Source organism: Nannobrachium achirus (assembly GCF_963921795.1).
Source record: "Nannobrachium achirus genome assembly, chromosome: 11".
Lineage (NCBI taxonomy): Eukaryota > Metazoa > Chordata > Actinopteri > Myctophiformes > Myctophidae > Nannobrachium > Nannobrachium achirus.
This window is the reverse complement of record NC_137820.1, coordinates 45,319,669-45,340,226: the sequence shown is the minus strand read 5'-3', so window position 1 is coordinate 45,340,226 and position 20,558 is coordinate 45,319,669. Positions and strand designations below refer to the sequence as shown.

At 41.1% G+C, this 20,558-nt stretch overlaps 3 protein-coding genes across 4 annotated transcripts; 1 reads left to right on the top strand and 2 right to left on the bottom strand.

Moving 5' to 3' along the window:
• Window positions 1–575: 575 nt before the first annotated feature.
• chchd3b (coiled-coil-helix-coiled-coil-helix domain containing 3b) lies at window positions 576–7,449 on the bottom strand. 2 transcript variants are annotated; one of them, XM_080736556.1, is made up of 9 exons: window positions 7,264–7,449; window positions 4,308–6,432; window positions 3,423–3,758; window positions 2,953–3,046; window positions 2,658–2,838; window positions 1,713–1,796; window positions 1,535–1,605; window positions 1,298–1,433; window positions 576–709 (listed from the first exon to the last, which is right to left on the bottom strand). In XM_080736556.1, the coding sequence occupies exons 1-9, from the start codon at window positions 7,342–7,344 to the stop codon at window positions 689–691; spliced, it is 3,129 nt and encodes a 1,042-aa protein (XP_080592682.1). In that variant the 5' UTR covers window positions 7,345–7,449; the 3' UTR covers window positions 576–688. The 2 variants fall into 2 exon arrangements, with proteins under 2 accessions (XP_080592682.1, XP_080592683.1); XM_080736557.1 differs by having other exon boundaries at window positions 4,797–6,432.
• Window positions 7,450–9,149: 1,700 nt separating this feature from the next.
• On the bottom strand, window positions 9,150–14,562 carry slc35b4 (solute carrier family 35 member B4). The gene is made up of 10 exons (XM_080736645.1): window positions 14,350–14,562; window positions 13,904–14,017; window positions 13,701–13,803; window positions 13,070–13,119; window positions 12,045–12,126; window positions 11,863–11,917; window positions 11,572–11,681; window positions 11,289–11,364; window positions 10,267–10,342; window positions 9,150–9,646 (listed from the first exon to the last, which is right to left on the bottom strand). The coding sequence occupies exons 1-10, from the start codon at window positions 14,424–14,426 to the stop codon at window positions 9,397–9,399; spliced, it is 993 nt and encodes a 330-aa protein (XP_080592771.1). The 5' UTR covers window positions 14,427–14,562; the 3' UTR covers window positions 9,150–9,396.
• A 477-nt stretch (window positions 14,563–15,039) lies between these two features.
• golt1bb (golgi transport 1Bb) lies at window positions 15,040–18,642 on the top strand (the record flags this gene model as incomplete). The annotated part of the gene is made up of 5 exons (XM_080736085.1): window positions 15,040–15,064; window positions 15,269–15,360; window positions 15,634–15,812; window positions 15,921–16,002; window positions 18,364–18,642. 5 exons carry the CDS (start codon window positions 15,040–15,042, stop codon window positions 18,400–18,402), a joined length of 417 nt encoding a protein of 138 aa, XP_080592211.1. The 3' UTR covers window positions 18,403–18,642.
• Window positions 18,643–20,558: the final 1,916 nt, after the last annotated feature.

Genomic DNA, 20,558 nt, shown 5'->3' with positions numbered 1-20,558 from the left:
TCTTTTCTGATTTGTCAGATGTTAATAGCATTAAGGCAATGGTGCATATCAATCTATTAACAACACACACTCAGTGCATACAAATATGTCACACTATTACCCCAGCTGAAAACATACAGTTGTAAATGAACATGGAAATAAAAAGAACGGTAAATGGGTAAATGTCTTGTTTTGCCTTGTTGGAAAACAGATGTACGTGAGCAAAAGGAATGATCAATCTGTCATTGTTGCAGTAGCATAGTGTCAATTTGTCTTTTATGAACATGTGCCAAGAATAAAACATGGTGACTATATCAAAAACGTCAGTCTAAGGCCCAAGTTAAGCCTAATTTGTACTCTGTATCATGAAATTGTCGCTTGCTGAAAAGAACGACTGTCATGTATATGACAGAGTATAAATTATGCTATACGGTTCGTTGACAAAATGAAATTTGGCGAGTGACACGTGGCTGACCCTGAAACATACATCAGGTTTACTTCTAATGGCGGAGCTCCAGATCTCCGAAAAAGGTATGAGGTAGATGCTGTTGCATTTTCCTCTCTGGCATCGGTGGGCTTCGTCTCTGGTTTGGACTGTTAGTTAATCTTTAAGTGTGTTTGGTGAATGCCGCCTGGCTCCTTTCCTTTGGTGTTGTACTGCAGTAATGCCATCAGCGAGGTATAAGGCAGTTCTCCACAGATTATCACATTAGCCTCCAGTGCTCGTCTTCTGGAAGGAGGAAAGGGAAAGATTAAAGGTTGTGTTAACAAACAGTAGATGTATTATAGCAAATGGTACAGAAAGTATAATGCCTGATTTATAATTAGATCTGCTATTTTCGGTGTGTGAGTATAAGGAGATGTGTCCACAAAAAGCGTTATTTGAGATGCTGCCTTTCTGCTATGGATTTTCAATGGTAAAGACTTGGAGTGCTCGTCTTCCCAGGACAGTGCTCTGGGAGTCCAGCATTTCTTTGTGGAGCGTTCTGGGCGCTTCAAGCAGGAAATAATTCAACTTTTGGAGGAGTGCCGCTCATCAATGACATGTTTGACCCTTCTGGTTGTGTCCGACAAGTTAAACCGGTTATTTACCACCTGATGATGATAGTCACAACTATGAATAGTCCATGTTTACTGTTGTTTCAGCTAGGTTATTTGTGCTACTTGTGCTAGTAACACAGATGATGAGACATTCGAGCACAGCAACAGTTGACAGGTCTGAACGTTGCGGGCATCAACAAATTATATCCAAGCTTCTCCACTCATAAAAAACTGTCGTGGATAGCCCTATATTAGGCATAATGGTATTTAGTCTTACTTTTTTGGCTTTGTCCACACACTGCATGTAGGCAGAGGCAATCCCGGAGCAGGCCAGGGTTTCGCCTGCATTCTCCTTAAAACATTTCAAGATCTGACTCTGCAGGTCACCACATATTGGAGTGATATTGAAACGCCTGGGAGGAGAAACATTAAACATAATGGTGTTAATGATGGAACATACCATGCAATCAGACTACTTTGAAGAGTGTATGTTGGGAATGACATTCAAACTCACGCAAAGCGTCCATGTGCGTCCTCTTTTCCCTTCTGGAAGCTCTCAGCTGTAACTTTGTAAAACTGGGCACTCTGTGTCGAACAAAAGCATGTCAGAATATCAACAACAACCCTAAGAGAATACTGTAGTCTGATGGGTCAAGCCGAGGAATATACTGGACAATGCCAATGTTGCTCACCTTTGCTTCAAGGTTTGCCACATGTTCCTTAAAGAAAGCATCCTGTTTTGCCAATTCTTTCTCTTTCTCATCCAGTTTATGGGCCTGAAGGGGGACATACAACACCAAACTGTTAACTACATCTGTAAAAGTATCAATGAGACAGATAAGACCTTTATTGATTCCTGTGGGGAAATTCAGGAAAATGACAGCTATACTATGCTGATGACGAACGACATCAGCATAATGTAGTTCTAACAACCCATAGTAATGACTGACAAGATGAGATAACGTGCTGCAAGAAAAACAGATGGGTTACTGTGTTATTGTCTTTGTGTACAGTACAATTGCCTGGAAAGGTGAACCAAAGTGAAAATGAAAGAGAAAGCCATGCATCTAGGAGTTGACTCCTATCTTACCTTCAACTCCAACCACTGAAACAAGGCCAGAAGACAAGACAGGAGGTGCAGTAAGAAATGGAGAGAATTTTGTGTTTACAGTTTGATTAGAAGACGTTCTAAACGACCAAACACCATACAATTCTATGTCAGAAAAGGTGCAAGCACTTGTGTGCTCAGTCAGGTACACAATCAGAAAGCAGCCCTTCAGTCCAGTAATCGGTGTAGAGAAGCCAAGCTGATTAGAAGAAACTCAAGCCAATTTAACATGCAAGAAACAAAATAAGAAACATAAAACACAAGCATACGCAAACAGAACACACAGTACACCAAAACAAACTGAATGTGAAGCAACAGTGTTTTGCCACTCTGGTAATTAGCTAAGCAGGCAACAACAGTAAAATACTTAAATAATATACAGCGTATACAGTGTAATATCAGTAACAGCATACTAATATAGTAATAATACAATAGGGTATAGTAATAATAGTACAATATATAGTGATAAAAAAACATTTCCTCCTAACCACCATTATTGACACAAGTGTGCCATGCTTGTGTTTCTTACATATAGCTGGGCCATGAGCCTCTCGTCCTCCGTCTTCATGCGCTCTGTCATGAGGGATTCTTTCAGATTATCTATGTATGCAGCCTTCTCCTCTTCCAGAATCTTCTTTACCTGCTCCTCCACCAGGGCCTTGGCCTCTGCTTTGGCCTGAGCTCTGGCCAGGGTCTTCACCTCCTCTACCCTGCAAACGTTTACACAAAATGCATGCAGACACAGAGGCACACAAAGACACAAAGATGTACTCACACACAGATATGACATGTTGTCCTTCTAATTAGAATAATAAGATGCTTACTCTTTCATAAGCTCCTGCTTCTTCTGGCTAAACTCCAGCTCCAGAGCTTTCTGCTGCTCCTCTTCGATCTGCTTCCTCAACGTGGCTTCATCCACTTCAGGCAAAAGATGGCACGTCATGTCAATAAAGATATTTTCTTGTAAAAGTCTCAAACTTCCCATATCTCTTAACCACATGAACTCTATTCTGGGCTAGTTATAATGGGCCAACATAGACGATCTACAAGCTCAGGTGTACAGGGAAATATTTTAACCCGGGACCTGGAAGTGGTTATTCCATTCACTTTAATCTGTCAGTTCTTTGTGCAAGTCAAGCCTAGCCTCGTAAACCAGTCTCTTCCTGCCTTCATTCGAATGCGAGGGAGATTCGAACAGAAGATGGGAGGAGTCAGTTTACTAGGCTAAGTCAAGCCAGCATATTCAATTTAGTGTTACCATGTACATTTTGAAAATGAAAGAAAATGTTCTTACCTGGTGCAGGTGGGGGTGGTGGGGTCATGATGACAGGAACTTCTTCATCAAAGACAGGTGGAGGGAGGACAACAATGGGCTCCACAGCTGGCGGTTGTGGAGGGGTGAATATTGGCTCCTCAGAGGGCTCAGTAATAGGTGAATAAGTGGATAGAATGGCCACTTCCATGGAGTGACAGGGTGGAGGAGGCAGCACAATGGACTCCTCAGAAATGTGCTTTCGTGCAGATGTGGAAGCAATGGGAGGTGATGGTGGTGGTGATGCATGCTCTACAGGAGATGGAACAGGAACGGCAGCGGGTGGAGGTGAAGGTGCAACAGTCACAGGCACAGGCTCTGTGAGTGGAGGAGAGGGGCAGGAAATAGATTCAGCAGGACATAATGGATCTATGGAGTGAAATGGAATAGTAAGCTCAACTGGAGTGGTCTCAACTGAAATAGGTACAGCTACTGGCTCAACGGAAATACTCTCAACCTGAGTAGGTAAAGCTACTGCCTCAACAGAAATACTCTCAACGGGTGTAGCTAGAGCCACAGACTCAGCAGAAATAGTCTCAACTGGTGGAGAGGGTAAAGCTACCAGTTCAGCAGAAATAGTCTCAAGTGGTGAAGGTGCTACTGGCTTGACAGAATTAGTCTCACTCTCAACCAGTGTAGGTACAGAAATCTCAACTGGTGTTGTAGGTAAAGCTACGGACTCAACAGAAATACTCTCAGTTGGTGTAGCTAGAACAACAGGCTCTGCAGAAATAGTCTCAACTGGAGTAGGTAAAACTACTGGCTCAACAGAAAGAGTCTCAAATGGAGTAGGTAGAACTACTGTCTTAACAGAAATACTCTCAGCTGGTGTAGCTAGAGCAATAGACTCAGCAGAAATAGTCTCACCTGGAGAAGGTAGAGCAACTGGCTCAGCAGAAACAGTATCGACTGTAGTAGGTAGAGCTATTGGCTCAGTAGAAACAGTCTCGACTGTAGTAGGTAGAACTACAGGCTCAGTAGAAGCGATCTCGACTGTAGTAGGTAGAGCTATTGGCTCAGTAGAAACACTCTCAACTGTAGTAGGTAGATCTACAGGCTCAGTAGAAGCAGTCTCGACTGTAGTAGGTAGAGCTATTGGCTCAGTAGAAACACTCTCAACTGTAGTAGGTAGAGCTATTGGCTCAGTACAAGTAGTCTCGACTGTAGTAGGTAGAGCTATTGGCTCAGTAGAAACAGTATCGACTGTAGTAGGTAGAGCTATTGGCTCAGCAGAAGCAGTCTCGACTGGAGTAGGTAGAACTACTGGTTCAATGGTACTTAACTCAACTGGAGTAATTTGAGGTACTTTGTCCCTAAGCTCAGGAGGAGAGGTGGTGGGAAGTGTAACAGACTCACCAGGGGTAGATAGACCAGTGTGCACAGGTGAAGGGGTTGGAAGGATTTTAGCTTCAACTGGTACAACCATTTCAGCACATTCTGAAATGGTGACAGCAGGTTCAGTGGGAGCAGTTTGATTAATTTCAGCAGGAATGGCTGGAACTATAGGATCTTCTACAGGTGTAGCCAAAACTACAGGCTCTGGAGATGTGGGCAACAATTCGGGCTCTGAAGGTGGAGGAGGAGCCATGACTATTGGCTCAGCAGCTGGGGGCAACACAATGGGCTCAACAGGTGCTGATTTAACTTCAGACAGACCGGTTGAGGGACTACCAATGGTAACTGGTTTAATAGTTGGCTCAGTAGCTGGGGAGAGGCCCACAGGCTCAATCACTGGGGGTAGAATGTCGGGCTCTGAAGGTGGAGGAGTCAGGACTACTGACTCAACAGGCGGGGGCAACACAATGGTTTCAACAGGTGCTGATGTGACTACGGGCTCCTTTGCTGAGGGACTACCAAAGATAATTGCTTCAATAGCAGCCTCAGTGGCTGGGGAGAGGACAACAGGCTCAACCACTGTGGATACAACTTCAGGCTCTGAAGAAGGTGGGGGCAACACAATGGGTTCAACAGGTGCTGAAGCAACTACAGGCGGCACTGTTGGGGGACTACTTAAAATAATTGGTTCAATAGTTGGCTCAGTGGCTGGGGAGAGGACTACTGGCTCAACCACAGTGGGCAGAACTTCAGGCTCTGTTGCTGGAGAAGAGGGGAGGACTACTGGCTCAACCACAGTGGGCAGAACTTCAGGCTCTGTTGCTGGAGGAGAGGGGAGGACTGCTGGCTCAACCACAGTGGGCAGAACTTCAGGCTCTGATGCTGGAGAAGAGGGGAGGACTACGGGCTCAACCACAGTGGGCAGAACTTTAGGCTCTGATGCTGGAGAAGAGGGGAGGACTACAGGCTCAACCACAGTGGGCAGAACTTCAGGCTCTGATGCTGGAGAGGAGGGGAGGACTACTGGCTCAGCAGGCAGGGGGAGAGCTGCAGGTTCTGCCATTGGGGGAACAACAGACGGGGCTTCTGGCTCTACATGGGGTTGGAGTATTGGTTGGACAGGTGTGGGTGGCTGAGCCAGAGAAGGCACATCCTCTACAGGGGCAAGAGGAGCAGCGGGCTCCACAGGCACATTTCTTTCAACAGGCACTGATGGAGCTATATAGACAGAGTCCAGGTGTGGGACACTTGTTTCAACTTCAGGAGGCTTGGATGGAGCTTCAGGCTCAACAGATGGAGGAGGGGGTGTGGCTGTGACAACAGGCTCTGTGAGAGGTGGTGAAATTGGCTCTACAGGTGTGGGGAGAACTGTGGATTCCACCGAAGAAGGTGGAGGGGAATGAAACTTAACAGGAGGAGGAGGAGCAAGTTTTACAGGTGGAGAAGGTGCAAGTGTAGAGGAAGGTTCTACTGAAGGGGAAGGTGCGGTGAAGGAAGCAGGAGGCTGTTCCAGAAGTGGCAGTACGTGTTCAACATTGGGGGCATTGGGGGGAATAATTATGGGTGTTTCAGATGAAAATGCAGGACAAGCTCCAGACGGTTGAGGTTTCCCTCCAGTTGAAGGCTGTCTCATGCGGTTGACAACTCTGTCTGACAGCTGTGAAAAGTAATTGTGTTTAAATCAGTTACCTGGAAAACAGGGCATATTTATTCAAAACATTAAAACGTATAAGTGCTGTAAGTGATCTTTTCTGGGGGGGAAAAGGTGTATTGTTAAAAAGTTTAAGCTCTATGTTCTGATAGTAATCATTGGGGCAATGGGGGGTCAATGGGTCTCCCTTGCCTCCTCTGTAAACTTCGACCTCTGCTGCTGCTGCTCCGGGACTCAATCAGGTATTGTTGGGTTCTAGCTAAAGGGGGGAGCACATGCTCCTTTTTTTTGTATGTATTTTTGTAAATGTATTTTCTGTTTGCTAAAGAGCTGGAAAGATGTGGAGGTCCCAAGATGTGGAGGTCCCGCCCCCTTGGGGCCTCCACATCGCTTTGGTAAACAGAACATACACTTTCAGGTCAATGTCATCCATTCGGAGAAATAACTCATCCGTGACACACTCTACTGCAAAGATTACTATGGGAATATAGAGCTGTATAAGTATTATTTTTAATAAAGTACAGCACCTTTAAAATTAGGTGTAAAATGGAATAATGTTTTCACAACATACACGTTTGCATTCTTGTGTGTCACAGGTTAACAGGCCATCGGCTGCCCACATGCACTTTGCCCACTCTAAATTTAGCTTAAACTTAAGAGTCTCCCATGTCGTAGACGTACTGACAGTGCTTCACACCATAGACTTTGTTCCCTTTGCGATTGTATCAAAACATACAGTATAATTGTACAATAAAGGAATCGATTAGAACCATTTTGCAGCCATTAGGATGTGTATGAATTATAATAATTACAATCCAAGTTTATCAGTGCACTCACCTTAATGCCCTTCACAAAAGTAACTCCGCCGCCTTCACCATCGTCTTCATAAGACATGTGGCTTGGGCTGTTACCCCCCATTTCAACCCCCAAATACCCTACTAGTCACAACTGTATGTGCGCAAATATATAAATATGTTTTTCCTTGTGTCGATTTGTTTTGACACACTACAGCCAAGCACAGTACTGTTGTAGCACGCCAGGCAGACGAGCCAGTGCATGCATGCAGAAAGTGCCCTTCCCACTCCTGAAACCAATAACAAGCACCTTCATTGGGTTAGAGAAGGAAGGGACTGAACAAGACCTCTCTTAATTGGACGCCTTAAGAAACTCGTGACGTAATGAACATTGTGTTCCTTTGGTAAATGTCGTGTTGAGTAGCAAGTCTATTAACTATTGTTATTGCTCAAATACCTGCCTATTGTTATGATTATTATTATTTTTTATTATTTTTTCGGCTGTGTTTGGGCCATTAAAAGTAGTTGTGTGTGCGTGTGTGTCTTTTGTAACTATTTGACTCATAAGAAAGCACTTCTGTAGTTCTGTTCGCAGACACAGGGTGCAATTTGGCCCATAGCTGGCGCTAATGTCACACTGTCTCCACCACTTCTATTTCCCATTTTACATGTGACATATTGATCATATTGTAATACATTTATCATATCCATATCCATTTTACATGTTATAATCATACCAAGACAAGTTAAAATTGTGCCTAAAGTAAAATATGCCTGAATTATACAGCCAACTCTACAAAAGACCATCATTCTGCTCAGACAGCCCTTGGTAAAATGTGAAAATAACATAAGAGATTTGTCAACAAGGTTAATGGGAAAAATAACATTTTGCATACACAATGTACAGTATGTTTTAAGCTACTGTTGAATTGTTCTAAAGCAAAGGTAGTTGATAACAGTTCTACGTTTGTTATTTTGGTAACATTTTTAATAATTTCGTTAAGTGTGTATATGCAATAAGATATAACAGGTTATGTGGACCAGTGTGCACATATTCATTATAGTAGATATTATATTATCATGATTGATTATGTGACGTTAATAACAGTAGTAGATATGTTATCATGATTATGAGTGACGTTAGTAAAGTAGATTATGCCCTATCATACATTACAGATTACATGATGTACTGTAAGAGTCAAGATGTCTTTCCTTGGTCTGATAGATATTTTGTTACAGCCTGTCCTTGCAAAGCCAGTATAAGTAAGGTTTGATTTCCTGTGCTTGAGGCAGAATCTCAGTACCACATAAGAAGCCAGGGCAGAATGGAGGTATACAATAGAATCGATGCTGCGCTCAATCTATTGAACACAGTTTAGTTGAGGTTGAGAGAGAGAGAGAGAGAGAGAGAGATGCGCTCAATCTATTGAACACAGTTTAGTTGAGGTTGAGAGAGAGAGAGAGAGAGAGAGAGAGAGAGACTGGGCATGACCTGGCTGTAATCCAAGAGTTCTTATTTAATGTATTGCCTTTCTAACATCTTATATTCCTGCTGGATCAGCATTCACATTAGTATTTAGTCATTTTATTCAGGGTTGATTGAAATTGTTTAGTCATTTACAGTTTTTACTAGGCTCCTGATTATACATATTGGTCCAAAAGTCCTGAGACAGTACAACGATAATTTAAAAGCAACTAAGCATAAATATAAATTAAGACACTGTCTTGTCAATAACACCATATAGTATATTGTGTCAAGCATATTCCCATTGAAACTTGTTATCATTGAACACGTCACAATCTCCTTTCACATTAAAAAGAAAAGAACGCTTAAATAAATAACAAACATAACATAAATGACAAATGAAAGACAACAGCTTTCTCACAGTGTGCAGTTGGAGGTTCTGATGAGGTATGCTAATAACTGAATACTATTAAACAGTAAGGTTTATTACATCCATTACTATGACATACACTTCATAATGCATGGGAGCAACACCTTAAACATCACTCATACAAAACAAATCAATGCCCCAAATAAAACTGTGCGTACTGTAATTATGGAGTAATAAAAGTGTAAGCTCCTTGGGGTTTTTACTGTGTACAACAGCACAGTCCATGACGAACGCATCAGTGCAGAGGCACCCTCTAGGATGCAACATGCACATTCTCCAGGTCACTGTCCCTTCTTCTCCTTTATGTCTGGTCCACGTAGTGCTGTTTGGACATTGGTCCAGACCTCCGTGTAGATCAACGTGCCCAGGAAGACCACTGCTGTGCCCAGCCAGTGCCAGGCAGTGAAGGGGTTTTGGAAATACAGGATGGAGATGATGAGGCTGAGGAACTTCCTTAGGGTCACCACCAAGGTCACCGTTAGTGAGGTACACTCTGTCGTCAGGATGAAGACGCCACGAATGCACACGTACCTGAGGACATGGGTTAAGGTCTACTACAGGTCTTTGCACACTGCAAGCTAAATAGAAACAAAAGAGATCAGGGCGCCGAGAGATCAGTCAAGGGGTGCCGTGAAATACTTTGATAATACTTGGAATTTACCAATATCACTTGAGTCTAAATGTCAAGTACAAAGTCATTGGAATTTACCAATATCACTTGAGTCTAAACGTCAAGTACAAAGTAATGTTTCAATCAGTTCTAACTGGAAATATGGAGGTTTCATAAGAGAACAAATAAAGTTACACCCATTCAGCAACTGACATTGGAGGCCTTGTCTGATTACTCAGAAGCAGCAAAATAGCCAAACATGAGGCTTTATAAATATGGTTCCAGTATGGTCTCAGCTAGAATGTTACTGCTACATGGCCCACACCAATATGCCTTATCTGCAGGGAAAAGTAGCCAAATGTTTTCAAACGTTTAGGGGTGCCTAGAATGAAAAAATGACATAGGGGTGCCTCGAGCCCAAAACGTTTGATAATCATTGCTCTAGGCATTTAGCTAACAACTTGATAAAGAAATAGACTTGTGGAACTAGAAAGAATTGTTAAAGATTAAACAAAAACAGGTTTTGTTTGTTTAAGGATACTGTGTAATGATGTTCATCAATAGGTACAGCCACATTACCGGCATGGTCAGGCTAATCACAGGAACCTGCACAGGAGCTGTGAGAGAAAACATGTATTTACAAACCCCAAGTATGAATACTACTGACATCTCTGACTAGAGAGTCCAAAATGTAACCTTCATACTCTAGAACACTGGTTCCCAAGCACTGGGTCAGACACATTTTTATGGGTCCCTTAATTTTTGTTTCCTATATTTCAAAAAGTATTCCCAAAAAAAGCTAAGATGTTCATGAATACAAAGTAGTTTCATTAATAAATAAAATAAAAATCTAAGAAATTCCATAAATTAGAAAACAAATGTCTAAGAAGTAGTGAAAACAGCTTATCTACAAGCTCACACACGGCGACGCGTTGTGTGTGAGCTTGTAGATCACCGGAACAGTGGGCCCCAAAGAACACTGGGCAGTGGGCATTTAACTTTAATATCTACATTTATTTCACAAATGAGGGGCCTAATAATACATAATACAGTACAATTTAAATTACATTTAAGGCCCAATAGTTCTACTAATGCTACAAAACCTGTGATAGCCAGTAATTTGGACATAAACAATAAGTTGAAGGGTACATTTAGGTCTGATAATGATGTACCAAAATCATACTTTACATTAATATTTTGGACCATTTCCCAAAGCATACAGTTATTCTTTATTTTTCTACATTTTGGAAAGAACTGCAATTTAACGTTGAGGTGCCCACTGGACAAGCTCTATGGATCGGGTACGAAGGTCATTTCATGTACTCATGACTGGTTAAATCCCCATAGGAAGATTATGACTCCTCAGCTAATCTGTATTGATGAGCATTTTATAGTCATCCCAAACAACCATAACTACTGCATCACTCATTTTGCTGTATATCATAGCTCTCAGCTGTCTTTCCTGTTTGTGCATAGTACTGTATATTACACACATCTAACAGCATACTTCTTTATAATATTTTGAACTATTCCATTTAAATACATTGACTCCTTATATCTTACTGCTCTGGCTGAAGTACACGCAGTGGTTGTAAATGTCTGTGGACAAAAGCAGGAACCCAGGCAGTGGCATGAAATGCTGTTAGAGAGGGCATAAAAAAGATAGCTCAACACAGTGTAAAACACTATGTGATACAGAACCTTTCACAAAAATTGTTCTCCGGAAAATCTCTACATACTTGGTGACGCAACAAGTTATTTATTAGATTATCTTATCACATAAAAATAGCCCTGATTGAGAATGAATTTGCTTCAAACTGCATGTTGAAATTAAAAGATGACTCACATTGTAGAAGAGGGCCTCCTTAGGGTATTTGCCATATTGCTTGTATAAAGTCTCTTGGAAAATTCCCATTCTTGCAGACATGAGCAGAGCAAAGGTCAACATGGCTATACCTGGGGGAATATGGAACCCACACAATTAGTTGCATGCATGGCATTATGTTTATTTTACACAGGAGTTCTGGAAATTATATTGACCAAAATGAATTTTAAAGTGATGTTAAAGTACATCCTAAGCTGTGTATCCAAGTGAAACGTGGTCTGCTGATAAAGACTCACTGTGCCCATAACGTACCTAGCAGCCAGTGCATGAACGCTTGGACACCTTCCTCCTCTTCATTTTCCACATTCTATAGAAACAAATTTACAAATCACTACCGTATTTAATAGAGCAGCATACCAGTTGTATTATTGCACTACATGGGGCCAGGTAACCAATTACAGTAGGAGTAAAAAATGCCACACAATCATACTTACCACTTGTTTAGCAGACATAATGGTGCATATTAAGATTCCAACAGAAATTAGAAATATGGACAAGTATTTACTTGCTGAATACCTGCAGGATAACATTTGAACAATGATGAGCTTAGAAATTAGGATCTACAGACAAAATGATAGTGTTACTACTACTGGAAAACAAATGCAGTAAGTGGCACATACATATGAAGCTACAATCCTGAAGTTATTTTTATGTGGGGGTCACATGTTTGCCTGATTCTGGTATTATAAATCTCAATCTTTATATGGCGTGACTATTACACCCGCCTGTGACTATTTATAGCCATCAATGAAAACAGTCTTGAAAAAAGCGTTGGTGACTGTGATGTTTAAAACAAAGAATACCAAAGCATTCATGATGTAATTGTGTGCTTGAGCAGTGCAATCTACTTTGTTGTGACAGGAGGATGTCTTGTCACTGGTATCTCTCTCACGCATGACAAAAGAACACAAAACTCATCATAAAGCTGGTCGTTGTCCAGTTTGCTGTTCATGTTAAAGGTTTCAGCACACCCTCGCTAAACCTGCACATTGATTTATGATGACACAAGTGTCAAGTTAGTTCTCTCTCTCTCCCTCTTATCATGATCATTGAAATGCAGGACATTGTTCTGTTCAGGAATTCTATAACAAGTTTATTGCAGTCTTGCATGTTAATGGCATTAAGCACCTGTTTGAGACATACCAATCTGGGAACCCATCATCAAAGAAAGGGTGCCCACCGCCCACTCGGTCTGTTTCTCTTCATTGACTCGGTCTCGAGAGATTGGAGACATACAGACTGAGGGGTTGAAATTTGTACTCTGTCAACCAGCAGGTATCATACCCAACGGCTAACGCCAATGTCAAAAAAGGGGCACTAGATGTGAGTGCGACACTAACTTTATTGTACTTTGGTCATAGTTGCAATTACCTCACTCCATCGGGACTAAGATACAACTTCAGGATTGTAGCTTTAAGATAAGTTATGAGAGCTTGACAAGTTAAGTTATAGGGGATACCTTTTCTTCAGAATGATTATACCCAGGACCATGTTAGCTATTAATGACCCCTGTGAAGAAAGGGATGCAAGACATTAGTCAACGAGAGATTAGGCTCATGTATTAAAATGAGAGGCAGTCTGAGTTGCCAAAAAACACTGATATTTAAGATGAAAATCAAATATACAGTTGAAAAATGCAGGAGACTTTAAAAACATCCTAGACCAGTATCAGTACACCATAAATTGTTCTTATTCACTAAACGGTGTCATCGTATTTATGTGTTTCTTTTTTCTCTGCACATAGTGTGCTCTGCAGAGTAGGCTACCATATCTGACTGTCTGTCATCATCACGTTTTAATCTATCCTATCTCACCTACTTCTGTTATCAGTCATCACTCACATGTCTTACAAATTACGACCATGTAGTGTGGTTTGTGCAATGTCTTCTCTGTGTGTGCTTAATAAACTTGAGAACATGTTGTATGAGGCAGCCTTCTCAAGCTGGCACTTGTTTAGAGGAGTAAATCAACTGAGATCAGTCACCACCTTAATACTTATACAGGGATACATTTTGGTCTGTATATTTCTGTCTAGTAGAGGAGAGCTGTTAGGATCCCAGTAGCCTTATCACAAGAAGAACAGTACTTACAGATCTGAAGATCATGTGCAGGGGCATAGATATGTTGAAATTGAGCGCATAGTTATTGACCACGCTGACTGCGAAGAACATGCTCACCATGATCACATAGTTGCTGGAAAGTAGAGGTTCAAAAGGCAGAATTTAGCATCCATGTTCATTGTTCAATCTTCTTCATGACAGGATGCTCAAATAGAATCAGTGAGATGTCATACCTTATGGGGATAACTGGTTTCTTCCTCCCAAACTTTGTCTCAAAGATGAAGCCCTCCAATGCGATGAATGCAAATTGAGCAAATGTCACAATGTTCCCACATCCTGGATGTTCTCTGCAGGAGCATGTCATGTAAATGTTTTGTTTTACTTAATTACATTTCAAAGTAAAAATGTCAGAATAAATTCTACGCAAAATAATATTACAAGACTGTCAAATGTAGAAGCCAATGTAGTTGTTTTAATAAATGCATACCAAAAAGGGGTGTGGGTTAAACCGTAGGCAAGCAAACATAAACTAACTTCTGCAGTTACAACAAAACAATGACAAATTCATCGAAAGAGGAAAAATATGTTTAACACCTATGTTGTTTGCTTGTTATTAGAAATGTGACAGACACAAATAATTCACTTCATGTGGTCAAATAGTTCCAAAATCATCACTGACCTTACAAGTAGCTCCAGAAACACCACGTTGCTACAACATCCAACAAAGACCAGAATAATTGCAAAAAGAGGAGACATGATTTGTAATTCAATCTCTGAATGCAATGCTTTACTCCTTGAAGTGGATCCCTGGTCAATCACATTCTTGCGAACAGAACCGCAGGCGTTTTTCACAAAAGCTCCTCTAGTCTGAACAAACTCTTCTTTTTTGTGTACGTCGTATCTCCTGCAGCGACAGGCAGACAATCTAGTCTTCCTCGTTCTCTGGTCAACATGGGAGTTGTAGTCAAGTCAAAGAGTGTTGTTGTAGTCCTTACATCACCCAGACAAAATACAATACAGTTTATTTTGGAATCTGAAATCTGGCTGAAATCGCTTTTTATTTTCAAAACATCCTAAAACAATTCATTGGGCTGCATTTGGATGAGAAAACTTGCAGCAACAATAACAATATAATAACAACACATACAGCTAAACGCTGTCTGCGCAAAATCAGCGCAGTTGTAATTCACGAAGATGTTCTCGTGCGTGCGTGCGTGGTTCCGGAAGACGTGGCGCCAGCCCAGTTTCTGCGATCATCGGCAGTAGTTTAGAGACTGGCTGGGTTGTGTGCTAGTTCAACTGATATTTATTTTTATTTTATTTTATTTTAAATAGTCTTCTAGTGATTTGCCAATAACCTGCGGGCAAAATGATTTCTCTTACGGATTCACAAAGTAAGACGCATTTTATGGAAGTTCTGATTTGATGGAAGTCATAATATTACCTTGCTAACTTTAGCATGAATGAATGAATTAGAGCAGTGTTCTTCTGGTGGTGGCGGGTCACTGTGGGGTTAATGTACTTGATCAATTCATATGATTCATCTATGGACCGCAGCTTTGTGACTTGTTGTTGGTTCTTACATTTTCAATCCACAGAAATCGGTATGGGATTGACGGGTTTCGGGGTGTTTTTCCTCTTCTTTGGGATGATGCTGTTTTTTGATACAGCTCTCCTGGCCATTGGAAACGTGAGTCGGTCTATGATGTGATTATTACGACCATGTAGTAAATCACTTGTCTGATTGTTTATGTGCATCTTATCATCATATCACTTTCTTTTGTAGTAAATCACTTGTCTGATTGTTTGTGTGCATCTTATCGTCATATCACTTTAATTTAACAGATCACTTTACTATAACTGGCCCATCTCGTATTTGTGTTGTTTTATCCAGTGCATGCCAACTTGGAAATCTCCATTTTATGTCATGACGTTTCACAACTTATTTTGTGTGTATATGTAGATCCTCTTTGTCGCAGGCCTGTCCTTTGTCATTGGTCTGGAGCGGACCTTCAGATTCTTCTTCCAGAGACACAAAGCCAAAGCCACAGGGTTCTTCTTGGGAGGAGTGATTGTGGTTCTCATCGGCTGGCCCATCATTGGAGTGGTCCTGGAAATCTATGGGTTCTTCCTCTTATTTAGGTTTGCTCGGTTGCAAATTAGTGCTGTTTCAGTATTCGCCTACATCCTGTGATATTTATGAGATTATGACCTCACCTTTTTCTTTTTTTCTTTTAATCTCTTCAACAGGGGATTCTTTCCAGTTGCTATAGGCTTCATCAGGCGGGTGCCTGTACTGGGGTCTTTGCTCAACTTACCAGGGATCAGTAGTGTAAGTATACATATTGTTGTGTGTAGAATCCACTGTTGTGATCCTAAAAGCTCGCCTCCATTAAAGGTAGTGACTTGATTCAGTTGCATAACTGTAGTCCCGACACTGCCGCCAATTCAGTTCACCAAGATAGGTGTAACCAAACTGTGTGTGTGTGTGTGTGTGTGTGTGTGTGTGTGTGTGTGTGTGTGTGTGTGTGTGTGTGTGTGTGTGTGTGTGTGTGTCCACAACATTCTGCACCTACCTGTTAGTACATTAACAGTGGTAGTTACAACGTAAAAACAACATTGGTGTTTCACCGGTGCTTCACCTCCATGCTGCCACACTTGCACGTGCGCAGTCACACATTGTGATAACCCAGACATGTTTACATCTTTGACAGCTAATACACCATATGCATATGTTGTTATGGTTGATGAAGAGTCCAGGGAAGTGTCTCTATTAGAGATGGCATGCACTTTGACCTTAGCCTAGAGGAGGCCTTTATGACCAAGGTCATTAAATACCAACCACTCCTGCTAGGTTATAGGTGCAACAACTTGGGATGTCCAAAATAGGGGCGAAAAGGCTCTGCGGACACCCCGAAATTTATACTTATACCCATAAGTCCCTTTTCGACTGACATGGCCCAACACCGCCCACTGGTGCCAGATTTTCCACAACAAGGACCTGGGTAGAGTGGTGTGAAAGTGGTACTTAAAGTGATACTAAAAAGTATCCACTCCAGAGTAGGTCTGAGCTAGACCAAACAGGGCCAAACACTTCATAATGACTGTTCGCTCACTGACTTTTCATTTAGACCACCAGGATATGGTTATAATACATGATAATAGATTCTATTGTGTTATAATAACTGTTATAATCTATTATTGCGACCGTAAGGTCGCAGTTTAGTATGAAAACCTCCACCGGCCGTCCGTCGGTCACACGTGCGGTCGACCGCACGTCACACGTGCGGTCGACGTGTGATGAGGTCACGATGAGTCATCTATGCCCAAATATAGATTTCTAGGTCAGATGGCCCATAGAGTTTGTGATGTCAAACCTAGCAACCCAATATAAACAAACCTGATGTCAGACCTGAAGTATCCTTTTATACCCATATATGGAGATACAGAGATCTCCATATATGGGCATATCAGAAAGCCCATATATGTTCATATACTGATGACATCAGGAATATCCATATATGGGCATAAAAGGGACAAGGACTTACAGTTAAGAGATCTCCATATATGGGCATAAAGGGACAAGGACTGTTACAGTAGATATAGAGATGTCCATATATGGGCATAAATGAACAAGGACTGACAAACACTGAGATCTCCATATAACCTATGGGAATATAAGGGACGAGGACTGTCAGCTTGTAGACCTATTTTCTAAATATTGTTGTACATTAAAAACTTGAAATGGGTCGTTCTGCATAGTACTTGGGATTTGTTGATGTAAATGTTCACATAGAGTGTAATAATTGGTAAAACAAACTTTTGGCCTATTTGTGGAGATAAGCGACCAACGGTCGCTTATCTCCCGATTAGGGAGTCTTACTGGTAGTGTATTATAATGATCATAGTTGTGATACATTCATACTTTATAGTGTGTTATTATCAGTTATAATCAATTATAGTGCATTATAATTAGCATAGTTGTAATACATTTTAACAATTTATATTGTATTATAATCACAGTTAAAAGGGTCCATTTGTTTCTTACCGATATCAGGGGTACACCCGTTTGTGCAAAGGTGATGTGCATTTGAATACAGGAAAGTTAGCCACTCCTCTACATTACATTGTTAGACAAGATGCAATGACCTCCACCTATGAAGCAGTGTCAATGACAGGAGTCTGCAACTCTTACCTGTGGATTTGAGGGGGTACTTTTTAGTAATGGAAAATGTAGATATTTTATGTGGTGTGGTGCTAAAGCCGTCAGTTGAAAAGGGGCTATAGTGTATTGAGTGACATGCTTATTGTATCATGAAAACATATGCCATGGTTTTGTGAATGTAACCTTACTGCACCTATAATATTTGTCCCTTTATGTGGACATAAATAAATGGTTAATATAACATTCTGCTGTTGCAGTTTCGCGGACCTTGTTACAACCAACATTGTGCTGCTTGTACACCCCTCTTGATTCTTGAAGATAAAAGAGAGACAGACAACAGAACATGTGATGAATGTATATCATTGTGTTGCATTAAAACTGCATCCATCATGATTGTCTCATGATCAGTGCTAAAATAATTTTGCACTTTTTAAGAAACAGTGCTTGACAGAAGCACTATATTGTACAGTATATGTATTGTAGGAATTTGAGTGTGTTTAATTGTGTCTCATTCTCATTATCTTTCAGTTGGTAGACAAAGTTGGTGAGAGCAACAACATGGTATAACAATGAGCTGTTTGCAGCAGGAGGCGCAAATCTCCTACACTGACTTTGGCCCTTACCAGCCAAAGCCAATAGTAAAGGTCAAGACTGTGAATCCAGGCCCTTTCTTACATCATGGGGGAAAAGTGTTCCTTTGGACATTTGACTGACATCATGAAGTTTCCTTTGGTTAAAAGCCATTCACTGAGATTTATTTCTTGAAGGCTCAAAGTCTGCTTCAATTTGTCATCATCTCCCACTCCTTTATCCACTGATTAAAAACAGACATGTTGGGACCAACCACTGGATGCTAGGACAACTCGATAAGAGCAGTCATGAGCCTGATAAAAAATGTTTTCCATTGTTCTTTCCTCGACTGGAACTGGAGTGTTACTGAAATGTTGTACAGCTGTTACATGAACCACAGTCTTTGCTCCACCTGACCAAGATCTAACTGAGCTGCTGTGGAGATACACAGCAGGCATCTCTGATTGGTCTAACATAAAAACTTTTTGAATCACTTCCTATTTAAACATGAACTTTGTCAGAGACATTTTAATGGATGTAACTTTTGTAAATACATTACTTGAAATAAAGTTTGCTTTTTATTTTTTGCCTTGGTTGTGCTTTCCATATTGGATTCATACTTTGCTTTAACCACATTGACCATGGTGTGCTTATTTTGAGCATTGACCTTGTGTGTGTTCCTATATTGGGCACGTCATTTTAAACAAAATAGTGCATGCCTGGAATTTTTAGGGACAAAGCCACTTGGCATCAAATGCCAGGGAAGGAAGGCCATCAAATAAAACAAAGATTGTAAGGTCAGGTGTTGATCAGATTTTCAATAGATAGTATAACTATCAATGAAATAAAGACAAACTGTTTATATCACTAAATATTTGTATAAACCAAAAGGTTTATGCATGCCCAACTCTGGACTAATCAGAGTCAATGGACTATTTTGTACATGGGGATGTAGAGGGGCGAGTTAAGAATTCTGAATATCAACGATAGACACTGGCCTTAATTCAGTCAAACTAAGGTCACCAGGAATACATTAAGTTCATGAATGTATAAGTTCACCTCAACCACTGGTCCACTGAAGATAAATAAAAATCACACCCGTGTGAAGTGGAGCTGTGTGTGTGTGTGTGTGTGGATCATGTGTACCGATTTTTGTGACATTTGAAGAAAATATGTAGGAAAAGGAGGAAAAAGGGTGTTTTGGAGAAAATTCAAGATGGCGGAATATCTATCATGGCGCAAATGGGCGTGGCCTATATGGGGAGATGCGTCATGACCCAAGGAATCCAGGGAAAAAATATTTTTAATTTTCCGACCTACGGTTCAAGAGTTACAGGCCAAAACGTAAAGTGGGGTGTTATGGCGCCACCATGCGGCCAAATGACACAATTATTTTTTATTTAATCCTTGAAATCATTATGAACCTCCTCTCCAAGTCTTGAAACTCTAGCCCCTATGGTTTGCGAGAGACAAATAATTGAATGTGAGTTTTTGCGATTCCCATTATAAGTCAATGGGGATAATTAATTCACTAATAAATTAATATCAATTAAACTATTGAACCTTTCTCTTAGCAAGTTACTAGCCCACGATTCCCGAGTAAGCCGGTCGATTTGACATATGGCGCGAGTGTGTGGTGGCAAAACTGTGGGACTAGTAGCGTGCCGAAGTTTAGGAAGTTCAGGCTACATACACACAGACAGACAGACAGACAGACCCACACAGCCACGTATAGGGAGCCTGTGCTTCACACAGCTCCAAAAATTGAACCTCTGTTCGAAGTGGAGCTGTGTGTGACTGTGTGTGTGTGTGTGTATTGCAGTTGATGCTCAGGGCAGGCTAGACTCAACAGCACCTCTCTGGTCACCCAGGATCATGTGTACCGACATGTGTACCGACATTTGAAGAAAATATGTAGGAAAAGGACCAAAAAGTGTGTTTTGGATTAAATTCAAGATGGCGGAAAATCTATCCTGGCGCAAATGGGCGTGGCCTATATGGGGAGATGCGTCTTGACCCAAGGAATCCATGGAAAAAAGAATTTTGGGGGCCGTTATAGCGCCACCATGAGGCCGAGTGATGTAATTATTTTTCGATTCATTCTTAAAATCATTATGAATCTCCTCTCCGAGGTTTGAAACTGTAGCTCCTAT

Coding starts and splice junctions, on each gene's coding strand:
- chchd3b (XM_080736556.1), bottom strand. CDS start 7,344: ATGGGGGGTAACAGCCCAAGCCACATGTCTTATGAAGACGATGGTGAA. Junction 1,434..1,534: donor GACGCACATGGACGCTTTGC/GTGAGTTTGAAT, acceptor TTCTCCTCCCAG/GCGTTTCAATATCACTCCAA. Junction 710..1,297: donor GTGTGGACAAAGCCAAAAAA/GTAAGACTAAAT, acceptor TCCTCCTTCCAG/AAGACGAGCACTGGAGGCTA.
- slc35b4 (XM_080736645.1), bottom strand. CDS start 14,426: ATGTCTCCTCTTTTTGCAATTATTCTGGTCTTTGTTGGATGTTGTAGC. Junction 14,018..14,349: donor TTTCTGGAGCTACTTGTAAG/GTCAGTGATGAT, acceptor ATGCTCCTGCAG/AGAACATCCAGGATGTGGGA. Junction 12,127..13,069: donor ATAATCATTCTGAAGAAAAG/GTATCCCCTATA, acceptor GTTATCCTGCAG/GTATTCAGCAAGTAAATACT.